Genomic DNA, 16,878 nt, shown 5'->3' with positions numbered 1-16,878 from the left:
TTAAAACAGGACTTTATTTCTATTATTGGAAGTTAAATTATAAACAAAATTTTCACTTCTCAAATTAAATAAAATTGTATCCAGCTCCTGGTTAATTAAAGATATAGTAACTTAGATTTCTTTTCCTCCTTTTATTTTTGTGACATCATACTGAGCTTCTGTTGGTCATAAGTTTTTGCCCAAGGTATCAATTATATAATATAAACAAACAAAAAAGATAATGCCAAAATATGTATCCATTTCAATACTTTTTTTTTTTTTAAGGAACCACGACATTTGCAGTTTTTCAGCGAATTTGGCAATAGTGATATTTATGTGTCACTGGCAGGCAAAAAAAAGCATGGAGCACCGACTAACTATGGATTCTGCTTTAAGGTACAGGCTTAATATTTTGATAGATGAATAAAGCAAGCCTCAGCCTTTTAGGTAAGCTTGAGTTTCTTTTAATTTCTTTTGAAAAGAGACAGCTTTCTCTTATATATAGGAGAATTTTAGTGGCTTTTATTTCAACAGGTGTTACCTTCAAGATATGCATTAACGATAAACAATGTGCTGTGGCCTTCTAGCCTAACAAAGCGGGAGGGCCCCGAGACCTGAAAATGCTCTGTGCAGAAGAAGAGCAGAGTAGGACGTGCTGGGTGACCGCGATTAGATTGCTTAAGGTAATCTCGCCGGAGGCATGAATTTCTATTAAATGCTGTGAGTACCATAAAAGTTAGAAAATATCTGTAATTCAGAACATGAAGTCTCACTGGGTGGCTACATGAGAAAGAAGAAAAATAACCACCAAATGTGTATGTTTTTAAAATTCTAAATGATAAACATTTTGGAGTAGAATGGGATAACCTAATACATTTCTGTTTCATGTGTGGAGTAAGTATTCCATTTCTAGAAATGTTCTGATTTTTACTTTTGTGAAGGTATTACATAGCCAGTATAATTAAATGAAATGTCTCCTATACAAGACTAAGTCTGCATTCTTAAAATGTTGCCAACAATCCAAGGTAAAGTGTATTTTAAAACGTGCCCACCCTTGCGATATTTAATGTAACTGTTTTGTGTTCGATTTGTGTTTTATGAATTGCTTTCTAGTTTAATAAGCATGACTCAAATTACTGTACAATTTTACTATGAATATATTTTTTAAACATCTACTCTTGTGCTAAGTGGAAATTACAACTTCCGTAAGCATAATTATTTGTTGCTGCTGAGCGATTTTGAAATGAGTAGCAATATTCTAATGGTAGACGCTCATAGGAAATAAAAGCAGAACTGATTTCTTCCAGAATGTATAGAATGCACATTTATTTTCAAAAACTGTTTGCCAGTAAATTGAGCAAAACTTAAAATGTATACTTATAACAATTATCAACTATTTCCTTTTAAAGATACTGATTTGGTAGTCACAGTTAGGGAGGAAATTACAAAATTTTGTTGTTGTTGTTGTTGTTGTTGTTGTTGCTGAAAAGATACAATCCAAGCAATGTGCCTGTCCACATTAGTTAGTATTGCTGCTGCTGAAGCCAACAAAATACATAATTTATCGTTATTACTAAATTTTTGGTTTAAAATAAGAGCATTTAACATTTTCTAAGGTACTCTTTATGATTTATGCCTAGGCACTAATTTAATTTGCCAATATAATGATTATACATTTTACATGTGTATTATGTATATGTAATCCTTTTCTTATTACAGGAAGATTTAGATTATTAACAATGAGTGTACTAAAACTAGCTTTTCAATATAGTTAGAAATGAAAATCAGAGCAGCTGGAGCATTGTGAAGTCCTTAGGTTCCCCCATTTCACTTACCCTGAAGAAGGGGATGCAGTAAACTTTTCAATTGATTTGTAGTTTGTATATTTTCCAGGTGTACTTTTTTTCTTCTGTCTTTGCCATTTTTACCTCTTCTGCTCTCTGTTGACTTTTTCCTAGCATCCGACTTAAGAGAGATCAGGGTAAAGAAGGACAGAATGTCATAATCAGAATTATTATCATACCAGGTTTAGAAGAAAGTTTTATTTTGTGTTCTTTCAATTTTTAAATTGAGGTAAAATTCACAAAATATAAAATTAATCACACTATTGTTAATGTGAATAATTCATTGGCATTTAGTGCATTCAGTTCCAAAACATTTTAATCACCTCAAAAGCAAACTCCACACCCATTAAGTGTTACTCCCAGACCCTATCAGTCACTAGTTTGCCTCTGTCGGTGTAGATTTACCTATTGTACGTATTTCATGTGAATGGAATCACACAGTATGTGACCTTCTGTTTCTGACTTTCACTTAGCATAATGTTTTGTGTTTCACCAACATTGAAGCATATGTTAGCGCTTTATTCCTTTTTATGGCTGTGTACTATTCCATTGTATGTATAGCCCTCTATATCTATCTATATGTTGGATAAACACAGTCTATCCATTTTTTCACTGATGGACATTTAGGTTGTTTCTACCTTTGACTATTGTGAATAGTGCTGCTATGAATATGTGTGTATGTATTTGTTTGAGTACAGGTTTTCAATTTCGGGGGAATACCTGTAGTAATGAAATTGCTTTATGGTAATTCTATGTTTAGTTTTTTGAGAAATTGCCAAAATGTTTTTCCACAGTGGCTGAACCATTTTGCATTCCTACCAGTAATGCATGGGAGTTCCAATTTCTTCATATATTTGTCAGTACTTGTTATTTACTTTTTTTGGTTCCTGTTCTTGTTAATTATGCTCATTCTAGTAGATGTGAAGTGATATTGGAAGAAAGTTTTAAAAAACGATTTAAATGAAGCTTTTTGTTTAACTGTGAAACTTACATTCTTTTGCTGTTTTGGCAGATAGCCACTATGTTTACTTCTTTATGAGAGGTTTGCTTGTTTTTCAAATATTCTGCTGTTAAAATCACCTGAGAAGCTTTCTGAATTTACATGTGGTCCCCGCCCCATCCTTAGGGATTCTGAATAAGAACTACTAACTTTGTCCAGCCGTGCAATTTTACAGATAAAGAGGCTGGTACTCTTCGGAAGGCTCTACTCCATCAAGAGTTATGGTAGAGAAAATTACCTTGTGGTTTTTGGTTTTCTCTGTTTTCAAAACTGGAAATCAGGCTAGACTGCAAGGGGGATGTTCTTTAACCTTGTTAACCCATCTTCCTCTCTTCCTCCCTTGGGCTTAAAGTTTGACACCCAGCACAGAAGCAGGTGGTAAGCCTACTTCGTTTAATCAACATTTCACTTAATCTGAGAAGCTATTGGTTTTTACCAGGATACATCACTATTTTTATTAGCATTAGAAGGAAAAAAAATGATGCCAAGAAAATGATGACATGATGCTTTCATATCACTTATAATTTTTGTTTTATTTATTGAGATAGTTATGTTAGGTTTATTTAAACCTAGATTTTGTATTTTAATCACTTTTATTTGCACACACTCAGATATATGTATATATACACACACACACATAAATGTATTTTACACATACACATATATATGCATTAAGTATATGCACACATAAATATAAAATAAAATATATAAGTAGAATGCATTAATTAAGGTATCTTTAAAACTTCTTCATATTCTAAGCCTGGCTTTTCTGAATCACTTTCATCTCAGAGTCACAGATACCTGTATTTTCCACAGGATATGGCGTGGGGCTGTGTTCCACTAATATTGCGTATATAAGGTTTAATGCTGGTGATTTCTTAATCCCACCAAAGGTATCAGGCAATGACAAATCACTAGGTCCATAGTGAATATAAGATATTATAGATTATAGGATACAGTTAAATTTGTAGATGTTAAATTTTGAAATGCACATCTAAAAATGGATGAAATACACTAAAAACTTTCTTTAATTCTTCCATTTCCATGATGCTTAGTTCCTGGAAGAATGTTCCCTTCTCACTATTTTTTCTCATCTTACTGTTCTTAAGGCATCTTTCAATCACAGATTCCCATGAAAGATGCTTCATTGTGTTGGTTTTCTACGACTGCTGTAACAAATTACCGCCAGGGTAGTGACTTAAAGCAACATAAATTTATTGTTCTTTAGTTCAGAAGCCTGAAATGAGTCTTACTGGATTAAATCAAGGTGTTGGCAGAGCTGCATTTCTTACTGAAGGCTCTAGAGGAGAATCTAGTTACCTTGTTTTTTGGCAGCCTTTAAAATCCCCCCAGACTTCTTGTCTGGGGGCCCTTTCAACGTCTTCAAAGCCAACACTGTCACACCAAGTATTTCTCACACTGCCATCTCCCTGGTTCTGCCTCTTCTGCCTCTCCCTTCCACTTATTAAGGCCCCTTGTGATTACACTGGGCCCACATGGATAATCCAGGATCATCACCCCACCTCACAATCAGCTGATTGACAGCCTTAATTCCCTTTTTCCATGCAGCTTAACATAGGCTCTGGAAATTAGGATGTGGACATCTTTGGGGGACCATTATTCCACCTACCACATCCGTGTTTCCTGTTCATTTCAATAATGGCGAAGCTTTTCCAGATGAGACTGAAGAGGGAGGAGGCATCTGTGAGGTCCCTTATGTGGAATCTATGAGAACCCAAACAGGAAAGAGATGATATGATCTCTTTTACACTATAAAATATCCAGATCACAGGAATCCAGGGCTTACTCCAGGTCTCACAAAACAGACACACCTGTGGCATTCTAATGGTGGAGTGAGTTGGCTTCCCTGGCAATTTCTTGTCAGCAGGGCTCCTCCTGTTGGATCTGCCTGGCTGGTGCAGCTGGGCTCGCCAGATGGTAGAAGTGTCTCTAACACGTACTTTGTTTTCTTTTGTTGTCTACTGTGTTATTTCCAGAGTTTACCATTGTACTTAGTGGGGATGAACAAGGAGATATTATCTTGGCTGAACTGGGAGTGCCCTCTTTTTTCATCACACACCACTTGTTAGATACAACCTCCCACCAAGAATTTGGCCACTTGTTTTATTCTTATGTCCTTTTCTTTTATATGTACATTAAGTCTTCATATGGATCAGATGGAGACTCTTGTTTTCTCTTTGTATAAATTCTAATTACACAGAGAATTATAGAATATCTGAGACTTAGACAATGGGAGATTTTCTTATGTGTGATGTGCTAGTTATATGTTGTCTCTTTTCCTTCCCTTTCAATTAGCACTCTGCTAGGTCCTCCCTAACATATTTTGGTCCCCTATCTGCCCCGCCATAGGATGGGGAAATGTTAAGGTGACCCCCGCCCTACCTCTTGTCCAGAGTTAAATGCCTACTAAAGACCTCCAGCAGCACAGAGGCAACTACCTAACACTGCAGGTACCAGGGACAATACATCTTTGAAGAAAACAGACTTATTAGTAGGTAGCAGGCTTTTCAATGCAGATAAATAAAAGGTGGCCAAGCAGCATGTTTCTTGTGAAAATGTTGGTTTGAGGTTATTATATATTCTCCAAAATGAATTTGACTAGGAATTAAGCTCCTCTGCCTTCTTTTTAAAGCTATTGTAGGCTTAGAGTTGATTTGAAATAAATTTCATTAGGTCCCATTAATGTCAATCAAACCTTAAATTAAAAAATAATTTTTAGAAGTTGGGAAATAATTGGATAAGAAGTCAACACAGAGAATTTTAAATGAGTGTGGGTTTGCCTTCATGTTAAAAGCAAAATCTTGAAAACAGTGACTCCTCTAGACCCCCTCTGATTTTCTTTCTTTCTTTCTTTTTTTTTTTTTTTTTGCCTAATTACCAAATATATCCATTGTGCTAAAATTGCTTTTAAGGAAATAGTCTTTAGTAGAAAAACAGCTCTGTTGGAATGTTTAAATAGAATTTATCCTTCGGGTAAGATTTGCTTCCGTGGTGTCTATTTAATCTCTTTCATATAAAACCTAACTTTTAAGTTCATTGTGGGCTCTATGAAATGGACAGAATTGCAGAATATAGGGGAAAAAAGGCTGTTTATTCCATTGTTTTCTGTTTCTTTTCTTTTCTTTTTTTTTTTCACAAAATGACTTAAACCTAAAGGAGGTTAGCTTCCAAATTCAGATGTGGAAAACTCCAGGACAAGTTTGGTCTTGGCAGTTGGCATTCTTACTGTTTTTCAAACAAATAATCCAGTTATAATCCAGACCTGTTTTCCAATTCTGTCCTGCCAGCTCAGTCCATATGATGCTGCCTCCTGAAAGTGAAGACACTGAAATTCTTATCTTCTGCCACTTATATTGTACCTTGAAACCTTTTGTTTGAAATCAGCTTGATTCCCCACTATTTTGGTTTCCCTGAATTTGAAGTAAAACATTAATAATGGTATTAATAGTTTTGATATGAGGATGCTATATTGTCGATAATTTTCAACATAGGGCCATGTTTATGGATTTACCAAAGAGGGAAAGTAAATCATTAGTTGTTCATCAGAGAGGTACAATAAATTTTGCACAGTGTTGCTTAGCATGCATGTGAACTTTTTGGAATCTTTGTACCAGAAAGCACATCACCCTTCCCAAGTGAGTTTTTGTTTTGTTGTTTTTTTGTTTTTTTTTAATCATGAGGCAGTGTACTACTCCAGATAGTTGTGGTACAATTTGGTGTTAAGAATGATGAGTAGAAATGTCAGCTCCAGAACTCTGTACAGGTGAGCTGGACTTTAAGTTGTAAGTCTAAGTAAAAGACTTCAGTTGTCTTTTAAAATATATTATTGCAGGGCACTAGAAGTTTATCTTTCAACATTTTGGTTGCTTGTTTGCTTTAATTCTTTTTATATTTATATTGTATAATTGATGAAAGTGTTGATTTTCATAAATTATCAGATTAGTAAAAGTGGTGGGAATGTGTTTTATTTATTTATTCTGCAGTATGGCATGCAGCTGTACCAGAATTATATGCATCCATATCAAGGTAGAAGTGGCTGCAGTTCACAGAGCATATCACCTATGGTAAGGACCAAATTCTTGAGCCTGTATTTTATTTTACATTTACATTATATTCGTTTAAATTACACTACATAACAGTATTTTATAATAATTTACATTACTGTCTGTTAGTTAAGTAATTCTTTGGCACCATTCTAGTATAATGTTACATTGAATTTTTTATTCTTGGATTTTATTTGTTTGCTACCTATGTGATAAAATCATATCATTATACATAAAGTATTTAATAAAACATATGATAGTATATGTTAAAGTTCTAAATATTTGAAAGAATTATGTGTCTTTCTCTGTCATTACAACATTTGAAGATTAGATCTTAAAAATATAATTTACAGAACATGTTCTTTGGCATTTTAGCTTATGTTTTGTTAATTGTTGGTTTTGATTGTGGTTTCATTTTTTTATTTTAATACTGATTCTGGGATTGTCACAATCTAGTATAAAGATGCCAGTGATTTGGAATTTTAAAAGCTACAGTATACACATGTGAGCTCTTTTGCATTTTGGCTTTCTAACAGTAATTTTTTTAAGTTCCAGGTCCTTTAAAAGCAGACTGCTTTCCAGGAAACCCAAAAACCACAAGCCAAAATATAGGTCGTGTGTTACATTAACTCTAGCACTGCTTTTCAGACTTATACTAAATGCAACTTGGATATTTATTTGCAGACACACACAGGCACATCTTTTTCCTTCTTTAGGATCTAATTTTAATTTCGTGTGCATTAACATAAGAAATGTATTTCTGAACTTAAGATTTATGTTCTGCTATTTTTGCTGCACTCCTTAAGATAGAGTGTATTAGGAATTCAGATGTATGCACATGTGTTACAAATCAGTTAATGTGCATTTTTAAAAAAATCTACATTTTCACTTAGGTTAAAAATATGCTCTTCATGGATGTGACCAGGGAAGGTGCATTTACCCCACGTGTAATATAGTAGATGAAATGCTCAGTTCTAGGAATGAAGCATGAAATAATGTTGATTATGAAACCTGATAGACTATATAGAAAAAGAACCCCAATTTTGTAGTTGCATCGCTTTAAGTTATGGAAGAATAACTTTTCATCTTTGTGTGGTATTACTTTTAAGTTCTAAAATAAGAAACTAAGGAACACAGTGAAGTTTATAAAAGCAATCATGTTAGGATGAATATTTTTACATTTTTTCAGCTTACTTTTATCTTTCATTTCATATGTATATAAGAATAATAATGAATTTTATTATATTAATCCTTTCCTAAACTCCTCCAAATTTCTTTTAGAGTCCAAAGTTATTAGGATGAACATGTTAATAGCAGCCAAATATTTGGAGGCAATTATTGTTTAGTGTCCTCTTAATCATAGGAAAAATGGTTATAAAGGAAGTTCTTCCCATTCTCATCACCTTCAGCATACGTGTGTGGTATTACCCTTGCCTTTTTCCATTGAAAGTGATGCTGCTGTTGATCAAGATGTGGATGACAGTTTAATTAGTGTGACTTTCCTTGTTCAGTGCCAGGTAGAGGAAGAGATACGCCTTGAGTGAGTTTGGTTGGGAATAGTGGTTGTAGGATGCAGGTGCCTGTGTGGTAAAGACCTATCCTGAGTGGCAGTTATCATAATCAGACACAGTAGTATGTGAGAATTACATCTTTAATATTATTAATTTACATGAAGGAAACTTAGAAGTTTTGGGAAGTAGTTGTGTTGACTTTGGTGTCTGTATAAAATCTCACTTTTCCAGATTATTTGGGAAGAATCAGGGACCTAAACAATGCCAGTACTCTTTACCAGCCTTTATTGCTTTTCATCCAGGCACTATTTTCAGCGATTAACACATAAGTTTTTAGTATACATTTTAGTATAAAACTTTAGTTATATTTTTAAAGGAACAATATTCTTTTCTTTCTTTTCCTAACTTTTCCAGTTATACATTTTGAGAAAGGAAATGAGAAAAAACTTCTCAAACCGTAATGAACATCTTAGCTATATATAGCATGTAACAGCCACCCCATCAGCCTTTGAAGTGAGAATCAATCAGCAGCAGACATTTCAGGAAGCCAAATATGTTTGGTCCTTTTTAGGGAAAACAAAAGATTCATTTAAAGGAACATTTATCAATATTGCCCTGGCTAGAGTGAGGGGATGGAGGTTTGGAGAAGGCGAGTCTACTCAAGCTCTTTTTATTCTTCACTTTTGACCTGAGGATAAACATTCTAAACCGCAATTTCTTCACTGTATTTCCCACTCTATGGAACATAAAAGAACCCTACACCAGACATATCTGTTACTGCTTTTACCATAAGCTGCCTGTGTGACTGTGGTCAAGTCACTGGTATCCTGCAGTGTAAAATGAGGGTGATGGTTGTATAATCTAGAAACCATTGCATTTCTGATGTGTGTAGCTTTGTATAAAGCAAATGAGAGAATAATATCTCAAGAAATTTTGTGCCTTCTTGCTAATGGTGGCACTCTAAGTTTATCTAAATCCTTCAAATGGGATGATACTGGTTGTCACCTAGCCAAACTGCCTGAAAAACCATTTTATGTGCAGCCTCACTAAGAATGAGTAGATGTGATCTCAAAGTGTGGGCTGGATAATCCAGGGTATACCCAGACCTATTTTTTTTTTCTTAAAAAGAAAGTCATGCCATTAAAATCATGGACCCATTTTTTAGGGCCTGCCCTGCTCATGTCCTAAGAAGGAAGAGCCAGAAAAGAGGACAAGTGTTGGAGAAATATAACCAACTCTGAATGTTATCAACATCGCTTTTCTATGTGAAAGAAACTGAGCTGAAAATGACCTTTTGAGTTTGTCAGACTCTGCTTTACTTCCATTTCTTTGTCCACCGATGATAAACTATTAATTTTTCATCCACTACCTGCCATTCAGTAGAAAACATTTGCTATAGTCCTGTGTTTTCCCTTAATCTAGTTAATGTAGCAAATGAAAATGTTCCTTATTTGTAGTGTCATCTTCTTATGTATGTCAAGTAAATAGGGAACACAGGATCCTGTTTTATTTCCTGGCCTGCTATACTAGAGGGAGAAAAATAGGACAACTGATTATGTTTATTTTTTTCTTAATATAATGGTATTTTTATGTTGCCAGGGAGTTGAGATTACAGAACCTACCTTGGCATGTAAAGGGAGAGATATTATAAGGATAAAGCTGTTATGATTGAGGAAACTTACTCTGCAGTTTGGGCAGGTGGATGCTTTTCATTAATGTCAGCAAAGCACAAGTATATCCGACTGGTCTGCAGACCTGCACAGAAGCTCACGGGGTGAGAAGGGCAAACTAAGGTGTGACAGCAAATAGAGATTACAGAGACAGCATCTGTGTGGAAAGAGCAGCTGTCAGTTAGAAAGGCTCCTGTAACAAATGAAAGATTGCATGCCAGATCTCTAGAAATACAGATGAACCATAATAAGATTGTAGGCCACTACAGCATAGTTTGAAGAGAAAATTACGAATGCTAATAAAGTGGAATATGTGATGCAGTGATAAAGGAGTCCTAACGTTTTTTGTCGATAAGGTTTTGTTTGAAGCCCACATTTGACTATAGTCTGTGTAACCAAGCCAGGTATAGCGGAATCCACATAAAGAGAGATAAAATGTTTTTAAGCCAGGGGGCCCCAGATGCAGTCTGGCTAGTGGTTTACTATTATAACTCCACTTTGGGTTTTGCTCTTCTATTAATTAGTAGAAAATAACTGTTATTTTCCATGGGTGTGTTTAAATTTTTTTCTTTTGGAGAATTTTAATTCCTTCTTGATGTTGTATGCACTGAGTAGGATTCTTGACTAAGGATTTTAACAATGGGCTTTCTTAGGATTCATGACTTGTTGTGGGATGGCATACTTGTTAAAAGATGGTTGTAAAGTAGAGCCCGAAACAAACAAAAAAGAAAAATAAGATCCAGGTTTTGCGTATTTTACTTTCAACTCAAATAATATAAATACAAGAAGTAATTAGCAAAGACAATGACTTTATCACTTGTTTAAACTAAGTTTCTTTAAAGTTACCTTCTATGAGTTTTTATTCAGGCTATTTTTGCAGCCCGCATGTGGCCAGATGTATTCTCACAAGATGAAAATATGTTCATATGTTAACTCATGGAAATTTTAAGATTATGGAATTATCGGGATTATTCTTTCTCTAAATTTTATTTTCTAAGATGAAAGTTGATGTGATAGACTTTTAAAATACATATTCTAGTTTGCTCCATAATAAAACTCATTAAAAATATGAGTATTATTTCTCAAGAGATGTATGTCAATCTAAGTTATAACTTTTGTGTATCTTGAATCTTAAAAACTAGTTGCTTCATAAGTAGATGGATTTGACATTTAATTGATGACTGATGGATCTCAAAGCTTAATGGAGAGATCAGTTCAGAAACTGTATCTTTTTAACCATGGGAAGAGCTATTGCTTTCTAAATGTAAGTTTTCCCATTTTACCAGAGAATATGAAAAGACAAGTTTGTTTTAGAAGAAAGACATGCTTTAAAAACTTTTAATCTGTTTATTCAACTCTTCAGATACCTTAACAAATTACCATTTAGCTTATTTAACAAAAATATTTTATAGCGCCATTGTATCTTGAATATGTATTTTCACTTTAAATTTTCTGCTAGCCACTTTGGGCACTGCCTTCTAGAATGGAAATGTACTGCCAGAAAAACACTGAGAGAAAAACACTGAAATTGACAAGCACTTTCTATTTCTTTGAAAGATAACTTTCAAATAATATTTTCATGATTCAAATGTGTTTCTTTTTTCCAGAGAAGTATATCAGAGAATTCCCTGGTAGCAATGGACTTCTCAGGCCAGAAAAGCAGAGTTATAGAAAATCCCACTGAAGCCCTTTCAGTTGCAGTTGAAGAGGGACTCGCTTGGAGGGTACAAGTAGCTTCACGTTCTTCAAAATATTTATGATTTCAGTTTGTTTCACCTAAAAACTTGAGATCTGTTTTCCCCTTCCTTGCTCAGAAAAAAGGATGTTTACGCCTGGGCACTCACGGTAGTCCCACTGCCTCTTCACAGAGCTCTGCCACAAACATGGGTATGTCTGTTCATAGTCATTGCCACTGAGTAGACGGATAGACATGGAAAGGACATGTAATGAGATTGCAGTCATCTCAAACAAAGCTTTGCATTCATCCATCTTGTTTCTTTAGCTATCCACCGGTCCCAGCCATGGTTTCACCACAAAATTTCTAGAGATGAGGCTCAGCGATTGATTATTCAGCAAGGACTTGTGGATGGGTAAGTTTGGTATTTTTAATTTTGAGTACTTGTGATTTGGATTTCTCCTATAAGCAGTAATTATTTATTCCACAGCCACAAAGAGTTCTTGATTTGGGCTTATCATAAAACAGAAGTGACATTGTTCTGTAAATGAGGCTGTCATTGTATTCTAACAGTATCTGTATTATACCTGGTACATAGTGTGTGCGTGGTATTTTTATATAAATGAACAAATAACAGAATAGAATATCTTGTTCTTAACCAGTGATCCCTAATATTACCCATTATGTGCTGATTCTAGCATCTCAGATATCAATTGATGGGGGAAAAATGAACTTGTTTTTAAGTGTCAATATTTTGATTTGAACATATAATTATGATTTCAAAGTATGGTTTATATTGTGACATTATGTCACCTGTTGTATTTTTTTTAGGCATGATGCAATGTGTGTTAAGTAAAAAACTGTTTCGTATGTGTTTTGAACCCTTTTTTTTTTCTGTTTACATCCCTATTGTCCTTTCTCTAAATTTTAACGTCTTAAAGTAATATAAACCTGTGAATAGAGTACCTTTCAACTGTTTCTCATGTTGTCTTTTAGTGGGGTACCATGGAATTCAAAAGAGAAATATAAAATGTATTATGAAAGGTTTATAATGTGAAGAATTTTATTTTTCTCAAATTACTCGATGTTTCAGATATTTTCTATAATAATGGCTGAATTCCCTTTCCAAATGCAGTACAAATGAGGGAGGTTGTATTGTGGTTTAGATGAGAAATGAAATCACTATCAATTTAAACAAGTGGTGATGGGATCTTTTATCTTCAAAAGTTGACTTCAGTTAATGGCAAGGTTTCAAGGTGATTTAATACTGAAATTTGGATAAAAATGCTTCTTCACATGGAAGATTATTAATAGCAAGTCAGCATTTCCCCAGACTGTAAATAAGATATTTTAATATGTTTCTTTGCATGGAGTGCAGTCTTTTTGGATATAAATTTGAACAATCAGTAGAATTACAATCTGATGAAACCAAGAAAATAAATGAGTCACAAAGAATTATTAAAATGTTTTGAAGGATTATAATTTTCTTTATTTCTGAGCCCAGTATTTATAAAGTGAATGAAATGATCATATAAAAATGATAATATTTTATTTTTAATATTTTTGGTATTCTTTTGGAGAGGTGTGATGGTGCCAAGTGATCCACTAGGTGGTAGTGGTGATCTACTTGAGAATGGGAAGAGAATTACAGCTTGATTTCCCAGTGAAACGCCCCTTTGTCCCATTTCCCAGTGATGTAATGTCGGAATCTCACACAGTGCAAATGAAATGGATAACTTCGTCAGACATCTGTGATGCTTTAAATTTGGCTGCCTCTTGGCCCAGGCACAGTGAGATTCATATTGGATTCACCAGTGGGGATCATTTACACAGTGTGTTTACCAACAATTAATACAAAACTGGTTTTGCATTGCACTGCCAGTAAATAAGAATCTACTTCTGGCAGCATTTTTCTCTTAGGCCATTAGAGGCCATGTCTTGTTTTTCTAGCCTGACATTATAGAGGCTTTTCTGCTGCATTCTTCAAGGTTAAAGTATGTGTTGATCGGATGGTTTTTTTTTTTTGCTTAAAGCATTTTGCTTAAACATTTGATAAATTCAAGATTTTTTTTAAAACAATATATTCATTTCTTTCTTGCTATTGTGTATGTAACAGTTAAAACCAGAATCAAAAGAAAGGGTATCCAGTATAGAAGAGGGGGTTATTATAAAATAAAATTTTAGGCCAGGCATGGTGGCTCATGCCTGTAATCCCAGCACTCTGGGAGGCTGAGGCAGGTGGATCACTTGAGGTCTGGAGTTTGAAACCAGCCCAGCCAATATGGTGAAACCCTGTCTCTGCTAAAAATGCAAAAATTAGCTGGGCATGGTGGCATGTGCCTGTAGTCCCAGCTACCTGGGAGGCTGAGGTGGGAGAATTGCTTGAACCCAGGAGGCGGAGATTGCAGTGAGCCGAGAGCACTCCAGCCTGGGCGACAGAGTGAGACCCTGTTTCAAAAGACAAAAAAAATTCATTCTAAATTCTTACCTTCTTTCAAAGCTTAACATGACCCAGAAGGTAAAATAACAATATGCAAATGCCTTAATCTTTAGGCAGAATAGTTACATGTGAATACCCAGTTTCCCAGTGCAAAGAGAATGTAGCACCAATTGTTGATGCAGACATAACAGTGTATTGTTTATTGTGATCAAACAATCTGACAAATGGGTTGTGTATTTAGCCTATTAAAATTACATTAGCACCAATGTCAGCTTTATAGTACAGATTGTGTTATACCACATTGATTGCCAAGTTGGATAATACCACCCATTGAATACATAGTAAAGGAGTCCCCAGCTACATTTATGCATACACTTCTTGAATTTGTTAACACTGTAGTTCTATGAAATCCATGAGTAAATATAGAAACATTGAAATTCCTTCTCTCTCTTTAGAGTTTTCTTGGTACGGGATAGTCAGAGTAACCCCAAAACTTTCGTACTGTCAATGAGTCATGGACAAAAAATAAAGCACTTTCAAATTATACCAGTAAGTAATTTGTGATTTCACATTTGTATATTAGAAATGATCTTAATGCATAAGCTTTTGATCTTAATGCATAAGCTTTTGGAAACTTTGGTTTTCTTTTGGTCTTTTTATTAAATATAATTTGGGAGCTTGTGCTTTGACTATAGTTAACTTTGGCAGAAATGATTTTATGAGCCTGAATTAATATAAGAAATACAGGAATTGTAAAAATTAAATTTTCCTTTTTCTATGAAATATGATTTAGCAATATTGTATAGACCCCATGCCACCTATTGTTAAAAGGGCACCAAAGCTTCTTTCTCCTGAATTCTACTAACAGCTCTTTAGAAAACATTACTTTAAAGCCCTTTCTCCTCTCTTTTCTCAAAATTTTTTGTTTTGTTTTTAATGCCTTTGGCTAGAAACAGAGATTCTATGGAACTAGTGAAGACTGAAAGCACTCTGAACATATTTTTAAAAGTTCTGTGCTTGGGCTTCTCTGTGGCACACAACTTGCTTTGGGATTTCTGTTGCCTCTGCTGCTGTGTGTCTGTGTGGGTGTGCCTGTATGTATGCAATGTGTGTAGTATATTGGAACTGAATGGTGTGGAATGAAGATTCAGTCTTTTTGGAAAGGTATTCCATAATATTGCTAAATTACTGGTGCATCCTTTTGACTTGCCTCTTTTTTGGAATTATCCAAAGGCTATATAAAGTATCCTCCCTACTTCTTTTATTTTGTGATCAATGTCCCTAGCAAATATGAATTGTTTAGTACCAGAAGACTTCCCTGATTTAAAGAAAAGACAACTGACAAAATGACATTCTATTAGCATAATATGTGATTGCTTCAGAATAAATCTACTAATAAAATTATGTAAATATTCATTTTTGTGGCTAAGTAGATAACATTTAGAAAAGCAAATTAATTTCTCTAAGTCGGAGCATTAAAATCTTCATTTACTTTTACTTGGAATATTGTAGATTTCTTGCATTGATTCAAAATAGTCATACTGTCTTTACTAACAGAATGTTGAGAGAATTAGAACTAGATGAAGTAGAGTAGCAATGCTTATCCAGGGATCAGCTGATATTTCTTTTAAATGCAAGTGATGTTACAAAAAACAAGTAGATATGCCATAACATTCTTTTCACTGTCTTTTAGTTTGAAAAACTTGGCAATTTTGGCATGTGGAGATAGTTTGCAATCGAATATGACTGTCCTTCTGTGTAATGTACCCTCTTATTTGTTGCTTTTCCTTTTGCAGGTAGAAGATGACGGTGAAATGTTCCACACACTGGATGATGGCCACACAAGATTTACAGATCTAATACAACTGGTGGAGTTCTATCAACTCAATAAGGGCGTTCTTCCTTGCAAGTTGAAACATTATTGTGCTAGGATTGCTCTCTAGCCAAACCAGAAGTGACTTACTAAACTATTGAAGAAAAAGGACTCAAGAAAAATAATAAAAGACCATAAATAAGGGTGAAAATGTTACCATGTGAAAAGAATGTATTTTACCTGCAAGTTACAAAAAAAATAGTTTGTGCATTGCAAATAAGCAAAGACTTGGATTGACTTAACATTCATCATTTAAAATTCATTAGTTAAAATTAAACCTTAGAAAAAAATTGACTTGGTGTGTTCTTGTGTGATTTTTACATCACTATAATATTTTCTTCAAATATGCATATTAAAACATCTATTTCCCTTATTTACTATATAGCAATATCAGAATTCTCAAACACAAAATATGAAATAAATTGGGGGTCAGAAATAATTATTTGTGCACTAAATTTCAATTATACTATTTTTTAATGTTAATAAATATGATAATTTATCAATTAAAAGAAACTATCCACAACCTGTTAATGAAAGTAAAAGCTATTTTGAATTATATATTTTCTGTGTTTATGATCTTCTTAAAATGAAATCATATTTTGAGATAGTAGCTTTAAACCATTTTGAAATATGTTGATTTTTTTCCAGGTAATTTAAAAATATTATTAAATAGTTCATTATAAAATTTATACTGGTATTGTACCCATTAGTGGCATATTGTTCATTGTATTTTTTTCCATTCATTTAATGATTGGCTAGTACTACTTGTTTTTAAAGAAGTAATTGAAATGTAGAAGAGATGTATGTAATTTGCACACACCT

The 16,878-nt window shown here is 34.1% G+C and overlaps 1 protein-coding gene across 2 annotated transcripts in view; it reads left to right on the top strand.

Annotated features, from left to right (window-relative positions):
- Positions 1-16,350, top strand: part of GRB14 (growth factor receptor bound protein 14) — a 129,815-nt gene extending 113,465 nt beyond the window's left edge. For both annotated transcript variants that reach the window (XM_003907550.5, XM_009182341.4), the window contains 8 exons: positions 265-375; positions 567-662; positions 6,828-6,908; positions 11,676-11,792; positions 11,883-11,955; positions 12,071-12,158; positions 14,639-14,732; positions 15,980-16,350. In XM_003907550.5, the coding sequence (XP_003907599.1) occupies positions 265-375; positions 567-662; positions 6,828-6,908; positions 11,676-11,792; positions 11,883-11,955; positions 12,071-12,158; positions 14,639-14,732; positions 15,980-16,126 (807 nt within the window). In that variant the 3' untranslated portion in view covers positions 16,127-16,350. The remainder of the gene's footprint in view (positions 1-264; positions 376-566; positions 663-6,827; positions 6,909-11,675; positions 11,793-11,882; positions 11,956-12,070; positions 12,159-14,638; positions 14,733-15,979) is intronic.
- Positions 16,351-16,878: the final 528 nt, after the last annotated feature.

This window comes from Papio anubis, chromosome 10, assembly GCF_008728515.1.
Source record: "Papio anubis isolate 15944 chromosome 10, Panubis1.0, whole genome shotgun sequence".
Lineage (NCBI taxonomy): Eukaryota > Metazoa > Chordata > Mammalia > Primates > Cercopithecidae > Papio > Papio anubis.
The sequence above is the reverse complement of the archived record's forward strand: the minus strand, read 5'-3'. Positions and strand labels throughout refer to the sequence as shown.